The following is a 20,731-nucleotide window of genomic DNA, read 5'->3' as shown; positions in this document are numbered from 1 at the left end:
AAACAACACACTGTGTTGAATTCCGTATACAATGAGCCAAATTCATCCCTCCTTTCACTTCCGTGGACTGAGCCCAGGGATTAATTTGACCTATTTAGGTTCCCAAATAAGACAAACGGGGCGGGGGGGGGGGGGGGAGCCAGACTAAGTTGGAAGAGTTTGGCTTTCTCTGAGAAGTAGAGCTATCAACCTATCCTTGGGCAAGAGGGTTATTTTTATATCAGTGCATCACCTGTCAATTACCAGCATGCTGTTGCTACCCTGGACTACAGCCCAGAAGTGGCACTGGAGTAGCACATTGGAAAGCCTTTGCCCAGTCCCAGAAGTCCAAGTGTGGATGTGCATCTATCTGCAGGATATATAATACTTGCTCTACTCATGGAAATTTCAAATGAAAAATAGCTATTTGCTCATATATAGCTTGCCAGTGAAGATTCATTTTTTACAATGCCTATTCTAGTGCTTTGTCCATTCTAGTTTTAAATATCCACCACTTCCCTTGGAAATTATATCATATTGTTATAAATTTCACTGACAAGAAGTTTTCCATTAACTTGCTGGTCAGCTACACACCTATTAAAAATATGTTCATCCCTTTCTTTTAGTTCTCCTTTTTAATTCTGGGATTGTAATGTGACAGGCTCTTATAAATCTCTTGTTTTATTACTGCCCAATTTAGAGAATTGGCTGAAATAGTATCAGTTTCTGGAATCCTTCCCCAGGGGAGGATATCCTGTTTTTGCATATATGTGGGAATTTAGCGATGAAGAAATAAATTAGTACAATGTTGATTTGTAACTATTAAATTCTTAGCACGTTCCCTCAAATAACTTCAGGGGGCAAGGACCTTTGTGTTGCTTTAAAGTCCTCTATATGTACTACATGTAAGAGGCAAACAACCTTACAGAGTCCTACAAGATGACTTTTTTTTGGTAATAGTAAACTTTGAGTAGTTTCCTGGATCCAGGTCATGCTTTATGATTAATCTTTGTCATCAGGCTAATATATTTATTCAAAATGTTCTTCAAGAAAGCTTTTTCATTTTGTAGAACCTAACATCCAACTGAAGAATTGCTGTATTTTCAAACCACTTAAACTTGCACAATCCACTGTGCATTTAGATTTAATCTGGAGTTTTCGCCTTTAAATTTCATTATCCCCTTGACAGTCACAGCTACAAATGGGTCACATACCATATCAGGAGCTTACTTACTATAGTGGTAGCAAAAGATGTTCCCAACCGGAACAAAAGTTTAGTCTAATCAAAACATGGATATTGACAAGATTAGGGCAAAAGAGGAATTCATCCTTTGGTTCTGGTTCCATTTGCAAGACATTGGAAAGATGATTATACCAGTGCATACAGTTAGTGATATAATTTCTGGGACAGATTCTGTTTTCAGTCAATCCAGAGTAAATCCAATAAAGTCAGTGAACTTACTCCAGACTCACTAATATCTCAGTCTGACCCTTTCTCATTAGACTCTATGGACCAAATCTTTATGTCTTTATTCAGGCAAGTTTCCACAGAAGCCTGAGAGAGTCTTCCTAAGTAAGACTTGAGGAAGAACTATGTAACATGCTGTCATAAGTATAAAGGGAAGGGTAAACACCTTTAAAATCCCTCCTAGCCAGAGGAAAAACCCTTTCACCAGTAAAGGGTTAAGAAACTAGGATAACCTCGCTGGCACCTGACCAAAATGACCAATGAGGAGACAAGATACTTTCAAAAGCTGGGGGGAGGGAGAAGCAAAGCCTCTCTCTCTGTCTGTGATGCTTTCGCTGGGGAAAGAACAGGAATGGAGTCTGTCATCTTAACCTCTCTGTTTTTAACTAACTTTACACCTGAGAGTTAGAAAGAAAACAAAACAAAACAAACGTTGGCTTGTAGAATTTTGCTGTGCTGTCCGGATACCTATGTTCTCTGATAGTGATTGTCAGCCTACAGAGAAATCCTTAAAAAAAAACCTAACACCTTTGTCTCCAGGCAAATAGGCAGAAAACCCCTCTAGTTGCTCTTAGGAAAAAAAAACTTCTTCAGGTCTGTGAAGACTGGTGAATTTCCCTGCAGGAGGTTAACTACCCTGCCTTTAGGTAGAGAAAACGCCAGCTCACAAAAGACAATTCCCTTTTGTCTCTGCTCTGGCCCCAAAGCAGAGGAAAAAAAAAAAACTCTAATTGCTTTCAGCCAAAAACCTGCTTTTCAGCAGCCCAAAGGAAACAAAATTCCTTTTTAAGACCTGTGGTTCTTGTTCAAAAAATCAAAATCCTAAAACAAAAACAAAAACTAACACCTTTGTCTCCAGGCAAATAGACAGAAAACCCCTCTAGTTGCTCTTAGGTAAAAAACAACATCAGGTTCAAAAGCATCACACAGACAGAGAGAGAGAGAGGCTTTGTTTCTCCCTCCCCCCAGCTTTTGAAAGCATCTTGTCTCCTCATTGGTCATTTTGGTCAGGTGCCAGCGAGGTTATCCTAGCTTCTTAACCCTTTACAGGTGAAAGGGTTTTTCCTCTGGCTAGGAGGGATTTTAAAAGGTGTTTACCCATCCCTTTATATTTATGACACATGCAGTACTTGTAACTATATCATCATACCAATTATGGACCAAGCCTGCTCCCTTTGAAATTATTTGCAAGACTCCCAATTAATTTAGTGGGGGCAGAAGCCAGCCTTAGTCCAATACAATGGACAATTTCATCATCAAAAGGGGAAAAAAGCTGAAAACATTGGATGTAGGGGCCAAAAAAAAATTAATGGGAAACTAATAGATGAACAAAAGTATATCAGATTTCAAAGGGAAATACACATTAAAGATTTGTTTTTGAGAAACTATATTTCAACATATCAAAGACACATGCATAAGAGTCCAAATAAAATGCTCTTCATATGTTGTTCCAGGAATTATATGTTTTTCTCTTACCTTTTTTGGTACAGAGAAGGGACACTTTGCTTCTGCTTTGACATGACTGCCTAAGTGTTGAAACAATAAAAATTAAAAACATATTATCAATTTACATATCATATTATATCAGCCCAATATAAGAGCAATTGGATCATTTGTTTAAACACAGCAAAATCAATCCACATGATACAATGAAACACAGGGAGCATTATATTGGGACACCAGAAATTGCACTGGCTTCCAGTTGTTTCTGAAGGCAGTTAAAGGTGTTATTTTAGATCTATATAAAGCCTTTATGAATTGGGTGCTGCATATTTTAGCCCTGGTCTACATGACGAGTTTAGGTCGAATTTAGCAGCATTAGATCAATTTAACCGTGCACCTATCCACACGATGAAGCCATTGTCGTCGACTTAAAGGGCTCTTAAAATCGATTTCTATACTCCACCCCAACGAGGGGATTAGCGCTGAACTCGACATTGCCGGGTCAAATTTGGGGTAGTGTGGACGCAATTCAACAGTGTTGGCCTCCGGGAGCTGTCCCAGAGTGCTCCATTGTGACCGCTCTGGACAACACTTTCAACTCCGATGCACTAGCCAGGTACACAGGAAAAGCCCTGGGAACTTTTGAATTTCATTTCCTGTTTGGCCAGCATGGCAAGCTCACCAGCACAGGTGACCATGCAGTCCCAGAATCACAAAAGAGCTCCAGCATGGACTGAACAGGAGGTACTGGATCTGATCGCTGTATGGGGAGACAAATCTGTGCTACCAGAACACCATTCCAAAAGACGAAATGCCAAAATATTTGCAAAAATCTCCGAGGGCATGATGGACAGAGGCTACAACAGGGACCCACAGCAGTGCTGCGTGAAAATTAAGGCGCTCAGGCAAGCCTACCAAAAAACCAAAGAGGCAAATAGCCGCTCCAGGTCAGAGCCCCAGACGTGCCACTTCTATGAGTTGCATGCAATTCTGGGGGGACGGGGGGGGCCCTACCACTACTCCACCCCTGTCCGTGGACACCTGCAAGGTGGGAGTCTCATGCAACAGGGATGAGGATTTTGGGGATGAGGAAGGTGAGGAGGAGGAGGAGGATAGTGCACGGCAGGCAAGCGGAGAAACCGTTCTCCCTGACAGCCAGGAACTGTTTATCACCCTGGAGCCAATACCCTCCCAACCCTCCCAAGGCGGGCTCCTGGACAATGAAGCCAGAGAAGGCACCTCTGGTGAGTGTACCTTTGTAAATATAATACATGGTTTAAAAGCAAGCGTGTTTAATGATTAATTTGCCCTGAAGACATGGGATTCATTTGCAGTCAGTACAGCTACTGGAAAAGTCTGTTAACATGTCTGGGGATGGAGCAGAAATCCTCCAGGGACATCTCCATGAAGCTCTCCTGGAGGTACTCCCAAAGCCTTTGCAAAAGGTTTCTGGGGAGGGCAGCCTTATTCCGTCCTCCATATTAGGACAAAAAGAAAAGGAGTACTTGTGGCACCTTAGAGACTAACCAATTTATTTGAGCATAAGCTTTCGTGAGCTACAGCTCACTTCATCGGATGCATACTGTGGAAAGTACAGAAGATCTTTTTATACACACAAAGCATGAAAAAATGGGTTTTTACTTTTCTAAAGTGATCACTCTCCTTACAATGTGTATGATAATCAAGTTGGGCCATTTCTAGCACAAATCCAGGGTTTAACAAGAACATCTGGGGGGGGGGGGCTAGGAAAAAACAAAGGGAAATAGGTTACCCCCCCCCAGATATTCTTGTGGCCTTGTCCTTCCCTCCTCCCCTCATCCACCACCCCACCTGGTGCTTCCCTCCTCCCCCACCCCTCCCGGACTACCTTGGCAGTTATCCCCCTATTTGTGTAATGAATTAATAAAGAATGCATGATTTTGAAACAACAATGACTTTATTGCCTCTGCAAGCAGTGATCAAAGGGGGGAGGATGGTTGGCTTACAGGGAAGTAGAGTGAACCAAGGGGGCAGGTTTTCATCAAGGAGAAACAAAGAGAACTGTCACACCGTAGCCTAGCCAGTCATGAAACTGGTTTTCAAAGCTTCTCTGATGCGCAGTGTGCCCAGCTGTGCTCTTCTGATCATCCTGGTGTCTGGCTGCATGTAATCAGTGGCCAAGCAATTTTCCTCAACCTCCCACCCCACCATAAACGTCTCCCCCTTACTCCCACAGATATTGTGGAGCACACAGCAAGGAGCAATAACAATGGGAACATTGGTTGCGCTAAGGTCTAACTGAGTCAGTAAACTGAGCCAGCGAGCTTTTAAACATCCAAATGCACATTCTACCACCATTCTGCACTTGCTCAGCCTATAGTTGAACAGCTCCTTACTACTATCCAGGGTGCCTGTGTATGGCTTCATGAACCATGGCATTAAGGGGTAGGCTGGGTCCCCAAGGATAACTATAGTCATTTCAACATCCCCAACAGTTATTTTCTGGTCTGGGAAGTAAGTCCCTTCCTGCAGCTGTTCAAACAGTCCAGAGTTCCTGAAGATGCGAGCATCATTTACCTTTCCCGGCCATCCCACGTTGATGTCGGTGAAACGTCCCTTGTGATCCACCAGTGCTTACAGCACCATTGAAAAGTACCCCTTGCCATTTATGTACTGGCTGCCAAGGTGGTCCGGTCTCAAGATAGGGATATGCATTCCGTCTGTTGCCTCACCACAGTTAGGGAATCCCACTGCAGCAAAGCCATCCACTATGACCTGAACATTTCCCAGAGTCACTACCCTTGATAGCAGCAGCTCAGTGATTGCATTGTCTACTTGGATCACAGCAGCCCCCACAGTAGATTTTCCCACCCCAAATTGATTCCCGACTGACCGGTAGCAGTCTGGCGTTGCAAACTTCCAGAGGGCTATCGCCACTCGCTTGTGAACTGTGAGGGCTGCTCTCATCTTGGTATTCTTGTGCTTCAGGGCAGGGGAAAGCAAGTCACAAAGTTCCATGAAAGTGCCCTTATGCATGCGAAAGTTTTGGAGCCACTGGGAATCATCCCAGACCTGCAACACTATTCGGTCCCACCAGTCTGTGCTTGTTTCCCGGGCCCAGAATCGGCGTTCCACTGCATAAGCCTGCCCCATTGCCACCAGGATGTCCAAATTGCCGGGGCCCAAGCTTTGAGAGAAGTCTGTGTCCATGTCCTCATCACTCTCATCACCGCGCTGCCGTCACCTCCTCACCTGCTTTTGCAGGTTCTGGTTCTGCACATACTGCAGGATAATGCGCAAGGGGTTTACAATGCTCATAACTGCCGCGGTGATCTGAGCAGGCTCCATGTTTGCCGTGGTATGGCATCTGCAGGTGAGCAGAGTTGCAGCAGAAGTGGTGGCTGACGACGGATGCCATGAGAATAGATATTTATAGAGAACGACGAGGACCTGCGAGGTGGATTCATGAGGGCAGGAGAGCAGAGTTGCAGTGGAAGTGGTGGAGGATGACGGTTAGTACCGCGCACATTTCCCGAGGAAGAACACACATACCCGGGAGCCCATGACAGACAACATGGAGAAATTCGATATTGAGACAACAGCAGCAGAGCAGAGTTGCAGCAGAAGCAGTTTATGATGATGGTTAGCAGTCCTACTGCACAGTCTCCTGCCAGCAGCACCCAGGACACGACAGCAGTGGTGTCACTAAGCTGAGCTGAGCGGGCTGCACGCTTGCCGTGGTATGGCGTCTGCACGGAAAAAAGGCGCGAAACGATTGTCTGCTGTTGCTTTCATGGAGGGAGGGGTGACTGACGACGTACCCAAAACCACCCGCGACAATGTTTTTGCCCCATCAGGCACTGGGAGCTTAACCCAGAATTCCAATGGGTGGCGGAGACTGCGGGAACTGTGAGATAGCTACCCACAGTGCAATGCTCCTAAAGTCGACGATAGCCACGGTAGTGAGGATGCACTCCGCCAACTTAATGTGCTTAGTGTGGACATACGCAATCTACTTCTATAAAATTGACCAAATTTCATAGTGTAGACATACGCTTAGAGACTACCTCTTTCTTTATTAATTAACCCAACAGCTGAGATGTACTATCTGATCATTCCTAAATTCAGACATCTGAAGGCAAATAAATCTCTGTGAAGCTCTCTTGGTTCTTCCAGGTAGGTGAAAGATTTTTGTTGACACTTATTTGATAGAAAATGGCTTTTAGATTAAACAGAATTTTTTGCCAAAAGAATTTTGGTCTTTTGATGAAAATGCAGAAAGTTTCCAAGGAAAACGTTTATGCAACTGAAGAGTTCACATTTTTGTTGTAGGTTTTTGGGAGGGAGAGAATCATTTCCCTACCAGTAGTATTGATTCTACAGTTCATTTGCCTCCTTGTGTCACATAGTCCAAGGTTCATTGACTTCAATGGGATTACTCACACTATGAGTCAAGTTATTCATGTGCATGACTGACAGTACCTGCAAATCATTAAACCCAGTCAATAAGAGAAAGACATCTTGAATAAGACGAAATATGAACAAGACACCAATTGCTATGAAGATCTCAATATTTATTTACTATACCTATGGATTTGCTAAGAATGGAAGGCCAAATTATTGTTATCCATGTTTTTAAGTTTTTTTCTGTGTGTCTTGAGGGACTGATGAGCACAATATACTAGTGCGTATATATAAAAATGAGAGGCTTTCTTAGATTTCAGTGACAGTACCACCTAAAATCTGGACAAGTTCTCAACCAAAACCATGTTAAAACATAAATCAATTTTGTGTTTCTCTTTTATATTAACCCAGATAATTTTCAGGCCAGCAGAGATATCAGGAATGTGGGCACATATAGAAATTAAAGGAAAATCAAATACAGGTCAGGCTTTAGGAAAAATCCTTGTTCTGGAAGAATGATAAATGTGTCCAGTGTTCTAAGAGGCAGTATTACACGCTGTTATAACATTGCACTGTACATAAGAACGGCCATACTGGGTCAGAACAAAGGTCCATCTAGCCCAATATCCTGTCTTCTGACAGTGGCCAATGCCAGGTGCCCCAGAGGGAATGAACAGAATAGGTAATCATCAAGTGATCCATTCCCTGTCACTCATTCCCAAACTTCTGGAAAACAGAGGCTAGGGACACCATCCCTTCCCATCCTGGTTAAGAGCCATTGATGGACCTATCCTCCATGAATTTATCTAGTTCTTTTTTGAACCCTGTTATAGTCTTGGCCTTCACAACATCCTCTGGAAAAGAGTTCCATAGGTTGACTGTGCACTGTGTGAAGAAATACTTCCTTTTGTTTTAAACCTGCTGCCTATTAATTTCTTTTGGTGACCCCCAGTTCTCGTGTTATGAGAAGGAGTAAATAACACTTGCTTATCTGTATTACTAGATAGAGCAAAAAAAGAATGAAGTATACTAACTTATATTTATATTGTGCTTTTCATCCAGAAGGATCACAAAGTATTTTACAAACTTACTGTCACTTGCTGGTTTGAACTGGAGTAAACCGTGGATTCTCTGTAACATCTAGTCAAGATTTGAGGACTTCAGTAACTGAGGCAGTGGGTCTACTACTGGAATGGGTAGGTGAAAGTCTGTGGCCTGCAATGTGCAGGAGGTCAGACTATATGATCATGATGGTCCCTTTTGGCCTTAAAGTCTATGAGTCTAATTTAAACTTATACACAAAATACTGTAAAGAGTAAAATACTGTACACTAGGGGTTTTCAACCTGTGGTCTGTGGACCCCTGGGAATTTCCAAAGGGGTCTGCACCTCCTTTTGAAATTTTGTAGGGATGTACATATGAAAAAAGGTTTGAAAACCACTGCCGTATACCATGCACACTATGGTGAAAGACAAAATGATAAATACCCTTGCATCTATTTGAAAATTTAAGATTTTTTTTTTTTTACATAAACAGAATGTAATTCAACTAGCAATTTGGCTAGGCTACTGGAATTAACACTTCTGTTGCAAAAGGCTATGGGCCCTACTCAGGCCACTAGTGGTCAGGAACTAAATTCTATGTATCACTGGAAAGATGGAAGAGATGAATGGCCATAATGGATGAATACACAAATAAATTCAGCTCTGAAGTAAACTGGCATAACTCCAGTGACATGAATAGAGTTAGAATCATAGAAGATTAGGCTTGAAAGAGACCTCAGGAGGTCATCTAGTCCAATCCCCTGCTCAAAGCAAGATCAATACCAACTAAATCATCCCAGCCAGGGCTTTGTCAAGCCGGGCCTTAAAAACCTTTAAGGATGGAGATTCCACCACCTCCCTAGTGTTCCAGTGCTTCACCCTCCTAGTGAAATAGTGTTTCCTAATATCCAACCTAGACCTCCCCCACTGCAACCTGATACCATTGCTCCTTGTTCTGTCATCTGCCACCACTGAGAACGGCCGAGCTCCATCCTCTTTGGAACCCCCCTTCAGGTAGTTGAAGGCTGCTATCAAATCCCCCCTCACTCTTCTCTTCTGCAAACTAGACAGTTCCCTCAGCCTCTGCTCGTAAGTCATGTGCCCCAGCCCCCTCGTCATTTTCGTTACCCTCCGCTGGACTCTCTCTGATTTGTTCACATCCTTTCTGTAGTGGGGGGCCAAAAACTGGATGCAGTACTCCAGATGTGGCCTCACCAGTGCCGAATAGAGAGAAATAATCACTTCCCTCTATCTGCTGGCAATGCTCCTACTAATGCAGCCCAATATGCCATTAGCCTTCTTGGCAACAAGGGCACACTGCTGACTCATATCCAGCTTCTCATCCACTGTAATCCCCAGGTCCTTTTCTGAAGAACTGCTGCTTAGCCAGTCGGTCCCCAGCATGTAGCGGTTAATGGGAGTCTTCCATCCTAAGTGCAGGACTCTGCACTTGTTCTTGTTGAACCTCATCAGATTTTTTTTGGCCCAATCCTCCAATTTGTCTAGGTCACTCTGGACCCTATCCCTACCCTCCAGTGTATCTACCTCTTCCCCCAGCTTAGTGTCATCTGTGAACTTGCTGAGGGTACAATCCATCCCTTCATCCAGAACATTAATGAAGATGTTGAACAAAACCGGCCCCAGGACCAACCATTTTATACTGGCTGCCAACTAGACATTGAGCCGTTGATCACTACCTGTTGAGCCCAACAATCTAGCCAGCTTTCTATCCACCTTATAGTCCATTCATCCAATCCATACTTTTTTAACTTGCTGGCAAAAATACTGTGGGAGACCGTATCAAAAGCTTTGCTAAAGTCAAGATATATCACATCCACTGCTTTCCCCATATCCACAGAGCCAGTGATCTCATCATAGAAGGCAATCAGGTTGGTTGTACCAGTTTACACTTAATTTGGACCATAATACTTAAATATTTCAATGGTTTCTTAATTATGGTTACCACTTTCTAGCTAGCTATCAAATGTAACAGATAACTCAAACTTGAGAATGGGAAATGGGGGGAGAAGGGTGCATATTGTGCTCAGAATCCTACAACGAAAAACTAAACAGTGAACCATATGTAGTTCTGTTGATAAATATCCCCCATGGAAAACATGCAAACACTTTTTTAAAATAAGAAGAGACATTATTATTGTTCAAACCCGACTGGCCATACATTTACACAATCACTATTCCGCTCTGTGCAATCTGGGCCAAATTCTCAGCTGATTTACAACTCTGTTGAAATTAATGTGGTAGCCTGGAGTTTATGTTGTATAAAAATTGGTGTAAAAATCTATCCTGCTTTGTTGAAAACAGATTGCAAAATTCTATTCTCACTGGAATTAACACTTCTGTTACAAAACAGACACTTTGCCAATCTCAGTAATGTAAGTATGTTCTCCTTAAATGTATGGAACTCCTAGGGAAATTCCTAAGCAGTTCCACTCGTGTAAGGAGTGCAGAATATCAGAGTGAATAATGAGAGTGAAGTTGTAAGAGACATTAGCCTCACTGTGAAATTTACATTACGTCATGCATACATATGTTTATGTGAATGCAAACACAGATACCTTTCTACACTCAGAACACAAAATTCACTAATGGAAATACCATCCTTCATTGCTATAGTTCCGTCCACCTCTCTGAAGCACATATGGAGCACACACTAGCTGTCCCTTACCCTTTCACTACAAGGGCAGGTAATGTGGATGCATTTTTATTCTTCCAGTCAGAATGCAGATTCAGCCACTTTTGATGGTGTAGTTGCTCATTTTCTTGTACAATTTTTGTTGCAGATGGCCCCCTGAAACAAATAAAAACAGTCCATGGATCTTCAAATATCTTTGACTCTGACTATCCATACATTAAATTGATGGGAGGGAAAGATGCTTTAGTACTTCCCCCTTATGCCAAACTCAGGCAATTGAATGATACTCCAGATCTGCAGATGGTTGCGAGACAGGTTTTGGCCAGTCAGACCTACTCACATTTTACTGTTATTCATGATAAATGTTCTAACAAGTGGAAGTGGGAAATGGCAAAAGTTCTCTGGTGGCAGAAAATGTAAGCATTATTTCACATCTACTTTATTCATTACTATTACATTTTGGTCATAATGCTCAGAATCACATCCAAGCTTTTTCTTCCCACAAATTTCCTTTCCAAGCAATTTTCAGTTACCCACTATGTGTCTGTTTAGCTCATATTGCTTCCACAAGATATAATCAGGAATGATGATCACTGTATGGATTGATTTTATTCATACTGATCAAGAGACACAGGAAAATTTCAGAACATATCAAAATAGAGTCTCTTAAACGGAAGTAGCAGATAATCAGATTTGGCAGGTTGGTAAGATCAATTTTCCCCCCTTTTTTTCCTGGTAAGTAAGACTTTCATCTCTCTCTTTGAAGCTCTTCATTGTAAGGTTACTTATACAAAGAATCAAGCCCTCAGGTACTTACCTGGTTCTAGATTCAACAACTGCTTGGTCAAAAAATTATACATTTTTCTCCTGAATTAATTTGTACAAGATGCCGTTTAAAAAAAACCGAAAAGATTTTTTTTAAACCATTTACGCATTAGACAAGCAGGTCAATTTAAGGGAATATCAGATCATTCTGCCCCAGAATACAAATGCCTTTTAATAAAAAAAATTAGCAGATTCTCAAACAGCAGGAAGATTCTTCATGGATTTGGATTTCAAAAGATATGGTGCATATGTGCAGTAACATGAAAGCTGTGTAAACATAGTGATCATTTGTTAAATTTTATCGTTTCATTTCAGGCGATTTTGCACTCTTGAAATATTGCAGAAAAGGATCTAGGGGTTATAATGGACGAGAAGCTGGATATGAGTCAACAGTGTGCCCTTGTTGCCAAGAAGGCTAACGGCATTTTGGGCTGTATAAGTAGGGGCATTGCCAGCAGATCGAGGGACGTGATCATTCCCCTCTATTCAACATTGGTGAGGACTCATCTGGAGTACTGTGTCCAGTTTTGGGCCCCACACTACAAGAAGGATGTGGAAAAATTGGAAAGAGTCCAGCGGAGGGCAACAAAAATTATTAGGGTGCTGGAGCACATGACTTATGAGGAGAGGCTGAGGGAACTGGAATTATTTAGTCTGCAGAAGAGAAGAATGAGGGGGGATTTGATAACTGCTTTCAACTTCCTGAAGGGGGGTTCCAAAGAGGATGGATCTAGACTGTTCTTAGTGGTACCAGATGACAGAACAAGGAGTAATGGTCTCATGTTGCAGTGGGGGAGGTTTAGGTTGGATGTTAGGAAAAGCTTTTTCACTGGGAGGGTGGTGAAGCACTGGAATGGGTTACCTAGAGAGGTGGTGGAATCTCCTTCCTTAGAGGTTTTCAAGATCAGGCTTGACAAAGCCCTGGCTGGGACGATTTAGTTGGGGATTGGTCCTGCTTTGAGAAGGGGGTTGGACTAGATGACCTTGTACGGGGAGACTTTGGTAAACCAGTAAAGTGCCTGAAACCACTATGGCTTATTGCTAAAAGCAGCCAAGTCAGCAGGCTGTAAATTGGCCATTCAGCAGTCTCAGTTTAACCAAGGCAGGAGGGGAAGGGGGTTTTTGGGTGCCACAGAGAGGGCAGCTTGACCCCGCACCCTTCCTGATAAGAATTGTGTTGAGTTGCTGATACATGCATTTTAGAAGAGCAGGATGTGCCCCAGGAATGTCTATTAGGGCCTCAAGGCTGCAAACTCTGGAAAAACTCACACCTGGTTAATCGATAATCAGAAGGAACCTCTTGCTTGACCATTGAAACTGCTTACTTAACAAGTTTGCTTTAAGGGACATGTCATTCTATTACTAATGTATAAATAAGGGGGAAAAGTTTGAGGTGGTGGGACTCTTCAGGACTGGACTCTCCCTCTGGATGCATCTTGTGTTCCCCACCGGCAGATGGACTGCCGCTGTGCCACTCGAGAGCCACACTCAGCTTTGGTAATTATCAAGGGCTGGGGGTGTTTTACTAACCTGTTGCGGACGTGTGTATAAGTGCTTGAGACTAAGAAAGGTTTAGCTTTAAGTGAAAGCACTCGTGTTGTCCTGTTTGTGCCAGCCATCTATTGGTCGGATGGCCGTGTCTCCCCTGATTTATTTCCTGACACCACCTCGCACAGAGTAAAAGTTACCAAGAGCTTTGGGTTGAAAGAACCCTGGGTAACAACCTCCTGAGGTCCCTTCCAACCCTGATATTCTATGATTGCTCTTCTGCAAAACATTTGGCAAAATTGGCTATTTTTTTATCTTAAAACCCTTCAAAAACACACATTTCTGAATATTTGCTCTTGTGCTGTGAATTTGAAAAGAGTTCCATATGTAGCTCTACAACATGAGTTAACTAACAAAATACCAGATCCTGAAGTCCAGTCAAACTGTACAGGGTACAGCTCAGGTGCACTAAAGTTTGCCTTTATGCTCCCTTGATCCTGAGCTCTTTATATGTTGGAGTGGTTCCCAAGCATAAGTAAGAGCAGGTACTCTAGAGTCATTTATGCTAGCTGCGATCAGCTCCAGGAAGCTGAACAGCAGGCAGCACCTGGCAGGGCATACGGAAGCCTCCATCATGTTCCATTGCCCCTGGTCCCATGCATCCTTCTCCAGTAGCAGAAAGGCAAGGCTATGTTCAGGCCTAGGTAACATCAAAGCGCAGTGGGACTGTGCAGCTCCATAGCGATCTATATGACAGACACCCCAGGGCCAAAAATTTTGCCCCTCCCAAAAAGGGGGACCGAGCTGAAATTAAGAGTGTATATATTAGAAAGAGAGAAAGAGAGAAAGAAAATCTTAGGGGGACACACACACAGACAGAAAACTGAATAGTAATATGGAAGACACAGGCAAAGGAAAAATGTGTAAGGGGGGGCTAGCTCCAGACATTACAAACTTTTAGATTTAGATTGACAAACTTTAAACTGATAAATAGATGTTACATCCTCTGGCAAAAGCAAGTTTTTGTTTGCTTGACTGGTTAAAGACATCAGATAAATGTTGGAAGATTCAGAAGAGGTACCTAAAGCAGCTTTCTGTCTGGAGCTGGAGCTAAAGTAGTGCAATGGACTACCACTGAAAATCTTTCAAAGCTGGTGAAACTAGAGGCAAAAACCCACCCAATTGTGATTTTACTAAGGTGGGTGGCAAGGATCTAGGGAAAATAAGTGGGAAGAAAAAATAAAAGCCTGTTATTACGATCGTTATTTAAGTGTTGACTATGTGCTTAGGAATGATGCTCCCAATTCAGCAAAGTGCTCAAGCATGTGCTTAACTTTTAGCATGTACTTAAGTCCCATTGACTTAAGTGTCACTATGTATTGATTAGTTAGACATTGGAAAGGGGGGGAAAAAACAAGCACAGTGGAAGTTATGACTAAAGAGAAATAGTTCTGTATATATTATTAAGGGCCTGATTGTACCTTCCCCATACACCCAAAACTCCCATTAAAGTCAGTGGAAGATTTGGGTACATAAGAAATGCAGGATCTGCACTAAGAAGCACACGTGGACAGTGAAGATGAATGATGAACAATATATTCTATTTCAAAAAAAGTTCTGACCTTGCCTGAGCAATGGGTGTAAGAAGAAAACATGATGGATTCTCAGATTCTGCCAAGATGCCTTTAAGCTTTCAATGAAACATTCAACTCTCAGACTTGTTTCCTCATCAAGATTTTTTTTTAATGACAATCTAAAGCCATGATGAAGAAAAATCTGGCTTTCCTTAACAGAAAAAATCTGCAGGAATGACTTGTTCAAGATTCTAAAAAGCTGTTATACATAAAGAGTTTTAAAAAAGTGTAAAAAAATCCAATGCCATTTTCCTTTAAACTGAAGTTAGACAAAAGTCATAAGTAGGTTTGGAAAAATACAGATATTCAGGGCTACTGCACAATTAGTGAACCACAAACAAACTGATTCATAGTTTAATTGTATTTTTAAGCATCTTATAGTTTCTAATGCTTGATTTCTCCCCCCATCTAGGAAATCTGTTACTATTTGGGCCTTTCCTGGAAAACTAATTTGTTTTTCAGACCCATCCATTTGATCTAATACAGAAGTTTCTGTTATGTCCAAGACCACGCTCCTACTCAGAAGATTATAGAGTCCCTAAGCTTGATAGCTAAGGAATCCTTTATGGGAGAAGAGAGGGATAACACTTAGTATACTTTAAAATAAATCACTTATCTAATGTTAAAAAATAAAATTCCTTCTTGTACTTTTTTAATTACACATGTGGGAAATTACGTTAAATTATATATTATACACACACACACACGTAGTAGTAGTAGAGAGTTTGGGGTTTTCTAATTGATACTGACCATCAGAAGCTTGTTAACCTGTAAAAATGTAGATAAAACTGGACTTCAGTTATAGAATTTAACAGTCTGAGTCCAAGTTTTCAAGTCTGCTAAACAAAACAAATAGCTAGAGGAACCTGGGAGTCTACATCTGTCCAACAGACAACTAAATATAGATTGGAATGGTTCCACTAAATGATATTTTCAGACTTACACCTCTTGAGCCCAGCCATTATCTGTTATTATGCTAACAACTCTGCCTGTGTATCCACTAAATAAGTTGCTGTTTTTGATATGTTTGAATTGCTATATGAAGGAGAGGACATAGCTCATAAATGGCTCCAGACACCTCATGGTTTTCCTGTAAAGAATGATCTATTAGCCATAAAAATGAACAATATGGTACATCATGCTCTATGTCAGCAGTGAGTTAGTTTGCCAGGTCTGCATCAACTAAAGTCTAACAATAACTCAAATTCTGGATTCCAGCCAATGGAAGGAAGAACAACAACAACAAAAAAATCAGGAAAAATGTCCAAGGGCCTAGAGATTGCTCCTGCATCTTTCTCATAGGGCAGCACATGGCATTAGGCTATTTTTAAATCTGAGCTATATTACAATTACAGTGGTTTAAAACAGGTAGCATCCATTGGTTAGCTTACTATACAAGTTGTTGATGATCGACTAAGCATGATTTTTTGGCAATGGCTGTCAGTGCTACCATATGGAAATACTCTCAGCAGGACTGGCAGAATTAATTAGACTCTGAGGTCCTGTCCATTGTATGGTTTCCTTCTCTAATCTCCTCTGGGCATATTAAACAATTATCACTGCATGATCTACTAGCCAGCAGTGGTTGCTAGTAAGTACTTTTAAAACAGTTTTCACCTCATCAGATGAAGGCTCTTCTGCAGCAAAGAGCTTCTACCTCCTGTGTCTGCTTATGGTAAACAGACACAGCTGTCTCCTTCTATTAATTTCCAGTATTTTCTCATTTCCCCTTCCATCTCCTCCAACAACGTTCACAAAACCATTTTGTTTAACATTTTTGACCTGTCTTCTTTGTATGAAGAATCTGCCATGAGCAACGTCTCCATTACTTCATAATTTTGGAGAATGGTGTTTTATCCATTGTGTGACTTTCACCAAATATGTAATTTATAAAATATATAATTCAGAAAAACGTATTTTTAAACATGAACATCATCATGCCAGTTGATGGATGCAAGCTTATATTACCCCAGTGGTTCTCGAACTGTGGCTCGGGACCCCTTTTTAATGGGGTCGTCAGGGCTGGTGTTAGACTTGCTGGGTCCCAGGGTCGAAGCCCAAGCCTGAGCCCCCGACTCTGGGCAGCAAGGCTTGGGCTTCAGCTTCAGCCCTGGGCAGCGGGGCTGGGGCTTTGGGACTTGGGCTTCGGCTTCAGCCCTGGGTGGCGGGGCTGAAGCCCGTTGGCTTTGGCTCTCCTATCCCCTCAGGGCAGTGTGGCTTGGGTGGGCTCAGGCTTCAGTCCCCCGTGCTGGGGTCATGTAGTAATTTTTGTTGTCAGAAGGGGGTCGCAGTGCAATGAAGTTTGTAAATCTCTGTATTACCCCAAATATTGTGTGATCTTAATAAGGTAAAACAAACAGACTGTAGCTAACCTATGCTTTGTATTTATAAAAAGAAGTAATTCCAGATTATATTCTATAATAATATATCCATTCACCACCATTAAAAGGACACCATCCATTTGAATGCTCTGAAAGTGACTAAGTATTAAATCTAGTTCCTGATGCCCCCTCTTCCCCATTCCACAAACCTAGGCATAGTGGACAGGGCCAGGGACACAGTTTGGAGCAGGAGTAGCATGGTATGACTCAGGTCGGGCCTGTGGTGGAGTTTCTGGGCAGCCCTGCAGCCCAGAGGCAGCCATAATACCTACAGAGGCCCCTGTATCATGATCAATGGAAATGGAGTCAGAGTGCCCATGTTCCATGCAGGGGCTGTTATTGACACGACAACAAGGGAACAGGGAATGAGTGGAGTTAGGCTGGAAGCAACTCGACCACATGAACAAAGCAGTGCACAAGATTTAATAATTCTTCAACTTAACCTGCTCTATTCAGCTTCACTCTTTGCTAACAAGAGAGCCCTCAGGCTTGTGAGGGTGCAGAGATGGCCACTTAAGCCACTCCCATCTCCTGGCTGCAAGATCCATAGTGCACCTCTTACAGATATGGCACAGAATTTCACCCATGGAATACAACCTGGACAAAGGAAGAAAATTGTTTCTTCCCTAACTTCTCTCAGGGTTAGTCATCTGAGGTTTTATTTTTAACTCTAAAAGGTACAAGGATTTTGATCAACAGTGTGATTTTCAAGTGTGTTTTTTGTTATTTGTTTGTTTTTTAAAGACATACACGCTTTTGGAGAACTTCCTACAGTTTTGACTGGACTCTCTCTGCCCTGTGCTGATTGGCTATTTCCACCAACCCTTCCCTTTCCCCTCCCTCACAGTCTCTTCACTTTAGCATCACTACACATCATCTACTCCCCTGGCCTTTCCCCCACACCCCTTTCCCTTTTCTTTTCTTTCTATTGACTGATTCCTTGCTAAATAAACTCCATCCCCCATGCCCCTCCACAAAAAATATTGTGGAACTCACACTATAATTGCTGCCATCACAGTATTCACTCTGTTTATGAGAATCTTGTATGTTCTACCCTTTTCCCCATCCTATGGATGTCTTGTCTACTTACATTGTAAGCTGTTCAGGGCAGGGAACCATCTACTGTCGTTTGTACAGTGCCTAGCACAATGGGACCGCACTCTTGGATCTTAGGCATTACCATACTAAACCTGTTTAATAATAAAGTATTTTGGAGATATGCACAGTTCATAAAGAAGAAGAAGAGCTTGCATTTCTTGCAAGGTTTCCTAACATTTGATTGGCTTATATCTCAAAAATCACCTGGCCCAGAAACTCCAAGTTTGTTTTAATCTGTTGACATTGGCACTAATTTAATTACTCTCACCATTAAAACTTTATACCCTATTTCCAGTCTGAATTTGTCTAGCTTTAACTTCCAGCCATTGGATTGTGTTGTACCTTTCTCAGCTTGATTGAAGAGCCAATATTAAATATTTGTTCCCCAGTAGATACTTATAGACAGTAATCAAGTCAACCCTTTTAACCTTCTCTTTGTTAAGCTAAATAGATGGAGCTCTTTGGTCTATCACTATAAGGCAAGTTTTCTAGTCTTTTAATTATTCTTAAAAAGAAAAGGAGTACTTGTGGCACCTTAGAGACTAACAAATTTATTTGAGCATAAGCTTTCGTGAGCTACAAAAGCTTATGCTCAAATAAATTTGTTAGTCTCTAAGGTGCCACAAGTACTCCTTTTCTTTTTGCGGATACAGACTAACACGGCTGCTACTCTGAAACCTTAATTATTCTTATGTCTCTTCTCTGAATCCTCTCCAATTTACCAACGTCCTTCTTGAATTGTGGGCACCAGAACTAGACACAATATTCCAGTAGTGGTTGCACTAATGCCAAATAGAGAGGTAAAATAATAACCTCTCTACTCCTACTCAAGATTCCCCTGTTAATGCATTCCAGGATCGCAATAGCTCCTTTGACCACTGCGTCACACTGGGAGCTCATGTTCAGTTAATTATCCACAATGAACCCCAAATCTTTTTCAGAGTCACTGCTTCCCGGGATAAAGTCCCCCATCCTATAAGTATGCTCTACATTCTTTGTTCCTAGATGAATCCATTTACATTAAAATGTATTAAAACATTAAAATGTGGTGATTACTAAGATCAGATTCTCCAACAGAGTCCATGAAGAGCTGAGCAGCTCTGCCAGAATCAATGTGCCATTATAATACCCCATGATAGTACCTGTATGGAACTACTGAAATGCATTATGAGGTCATTATAATACCCACATGATTCCAGGGTTCCATTAGAATACCTACATGAATACACAGACCATGTGTGTGTAACTGAATAGTCCTGTGGGTATTATAAGATCTGCATGGATACATATAGCTTGAATGAATGATGTTAGAATTTCTGAGCTCCAGACCAGTCAGCATGGCAGCTAGCTGAAGCCTCAACTTATGGGTTTCTTAACCCACAAAACCCCCATAGCATGTAAAATTTATGTCCAGAACTGCAGATAATAAAGTTTTATAATGCTGTTCTGTTTTACTCAGTGACTCCATGGTGCTCTGAAGGTAATACTAAATTATTAGTTAGCTATATAGTTATAGTTATTGAGTTAGCTATATAGTGAAGGCAAGGCCTATGGATTTTCAAAAGCACCTAAGTGACTTAGAGGCCTAAGGCCCATTTTCAAAATGAAATGGGATTTAGGCTCCTAACACCCAGATCCTCAAAGGTATGTCAATGGGAATTAGGTGACTAAATACTTTGAAGATCTGAGCCTCAGTTATTTTTTTAAAACGGGACTTTGATGCATTTGAAAATTTCACCCCATATCAATACAGCACAGATGTCTAGATCAATACATCTCTTTTAGAAAACTACAATGGACATCAGAGGTAACATGGTATTGTAACAGAGCTGATTTTTAAAATCTAAGAACATTCTCAACAAAATAATTATGTTGGATTTAAAGTTGAAACTAGGCATCTATAACACCAGAAAGCCAAGAAATTCTGTGTTAAGGTTACACTTAAATAGCAGTATACCAAAGAGTACTATGGAACTTTCAGAGCATGGTAGTAAGGTCCACATGGCCAGTTAGTGCATGGAAAGCTAGTTCGCTGTACATTCATATCCTGGTTTGCCATGCATTAAGTCTCCATGTAGACAAGCCCTTACACTTCTGAATCTAGCACTGACTGTGAGGTGCGTGTTCTATTATGTAGGACTACAGCAATTTGGATGATATTACATACTTACCCAAAAAAAAGGAGTTAAAGTACAATTATTGTCAGAAAAGTGACAGATTATTACTTAAAATTGCTTCTTGTTTGAATTCAGTCTCATATCTGCATACTTTACAAACAAAAATAAGTTTTTAATGGCTCTTTACTCTTGTTAGAAATACAGAGACAATACAGCTAA

General features: G+C 41.6%; 1 protein-coding gene across 6 annotated transcripts in view; it reads right to left on the bottom strand.

The window, feature by feature from the left end:
* CORIN (corin, serine peptidase) overlaps window positions 1–20,731 on the bottom strand; it is a 311,181-nt gene that overhangs the window by 14,375 nt on the left and 276,075 nt on the right. For all 6 annotated transcript variants that reach the window (XM_074951457.1, XM_074951456.1, XM_074951458.1 and 3 more), the window contains 2 exons: window positions 11,003–11,125; window positions 2,924–2,973 (listed from right to left, as the gene is read on the bottom strand). In XM_074951457.1, the coding sequence (XP_074807558.1) occupies window positions 2,924–2,973; window positions 11,003–11,125 (173 nt within the window). The remainder of the gene's footprint in view (window positions 1–2,923; window positions 2,974–11,002; window positions 11,126–20,731) is intronic.

This window comes from Natator depressus, chromosome 4 (genome assembly GCF_965152275.1).
Source record: "Natator depressus isolate rNatDep1 chromosome 4, rNatDep2.hap1, whole genome shotgun sequence".
Lineage (NCBI taxonomy): Eukaryota > Metazoa > Chordata > Testudines > Cheloniidae > Natator > Natator depressus.
The sequence above is the reverse complement of the archived record's forward strand: the minus strand, read 5'-3'. Positions and strand labels throughout refer to the sequence as shown.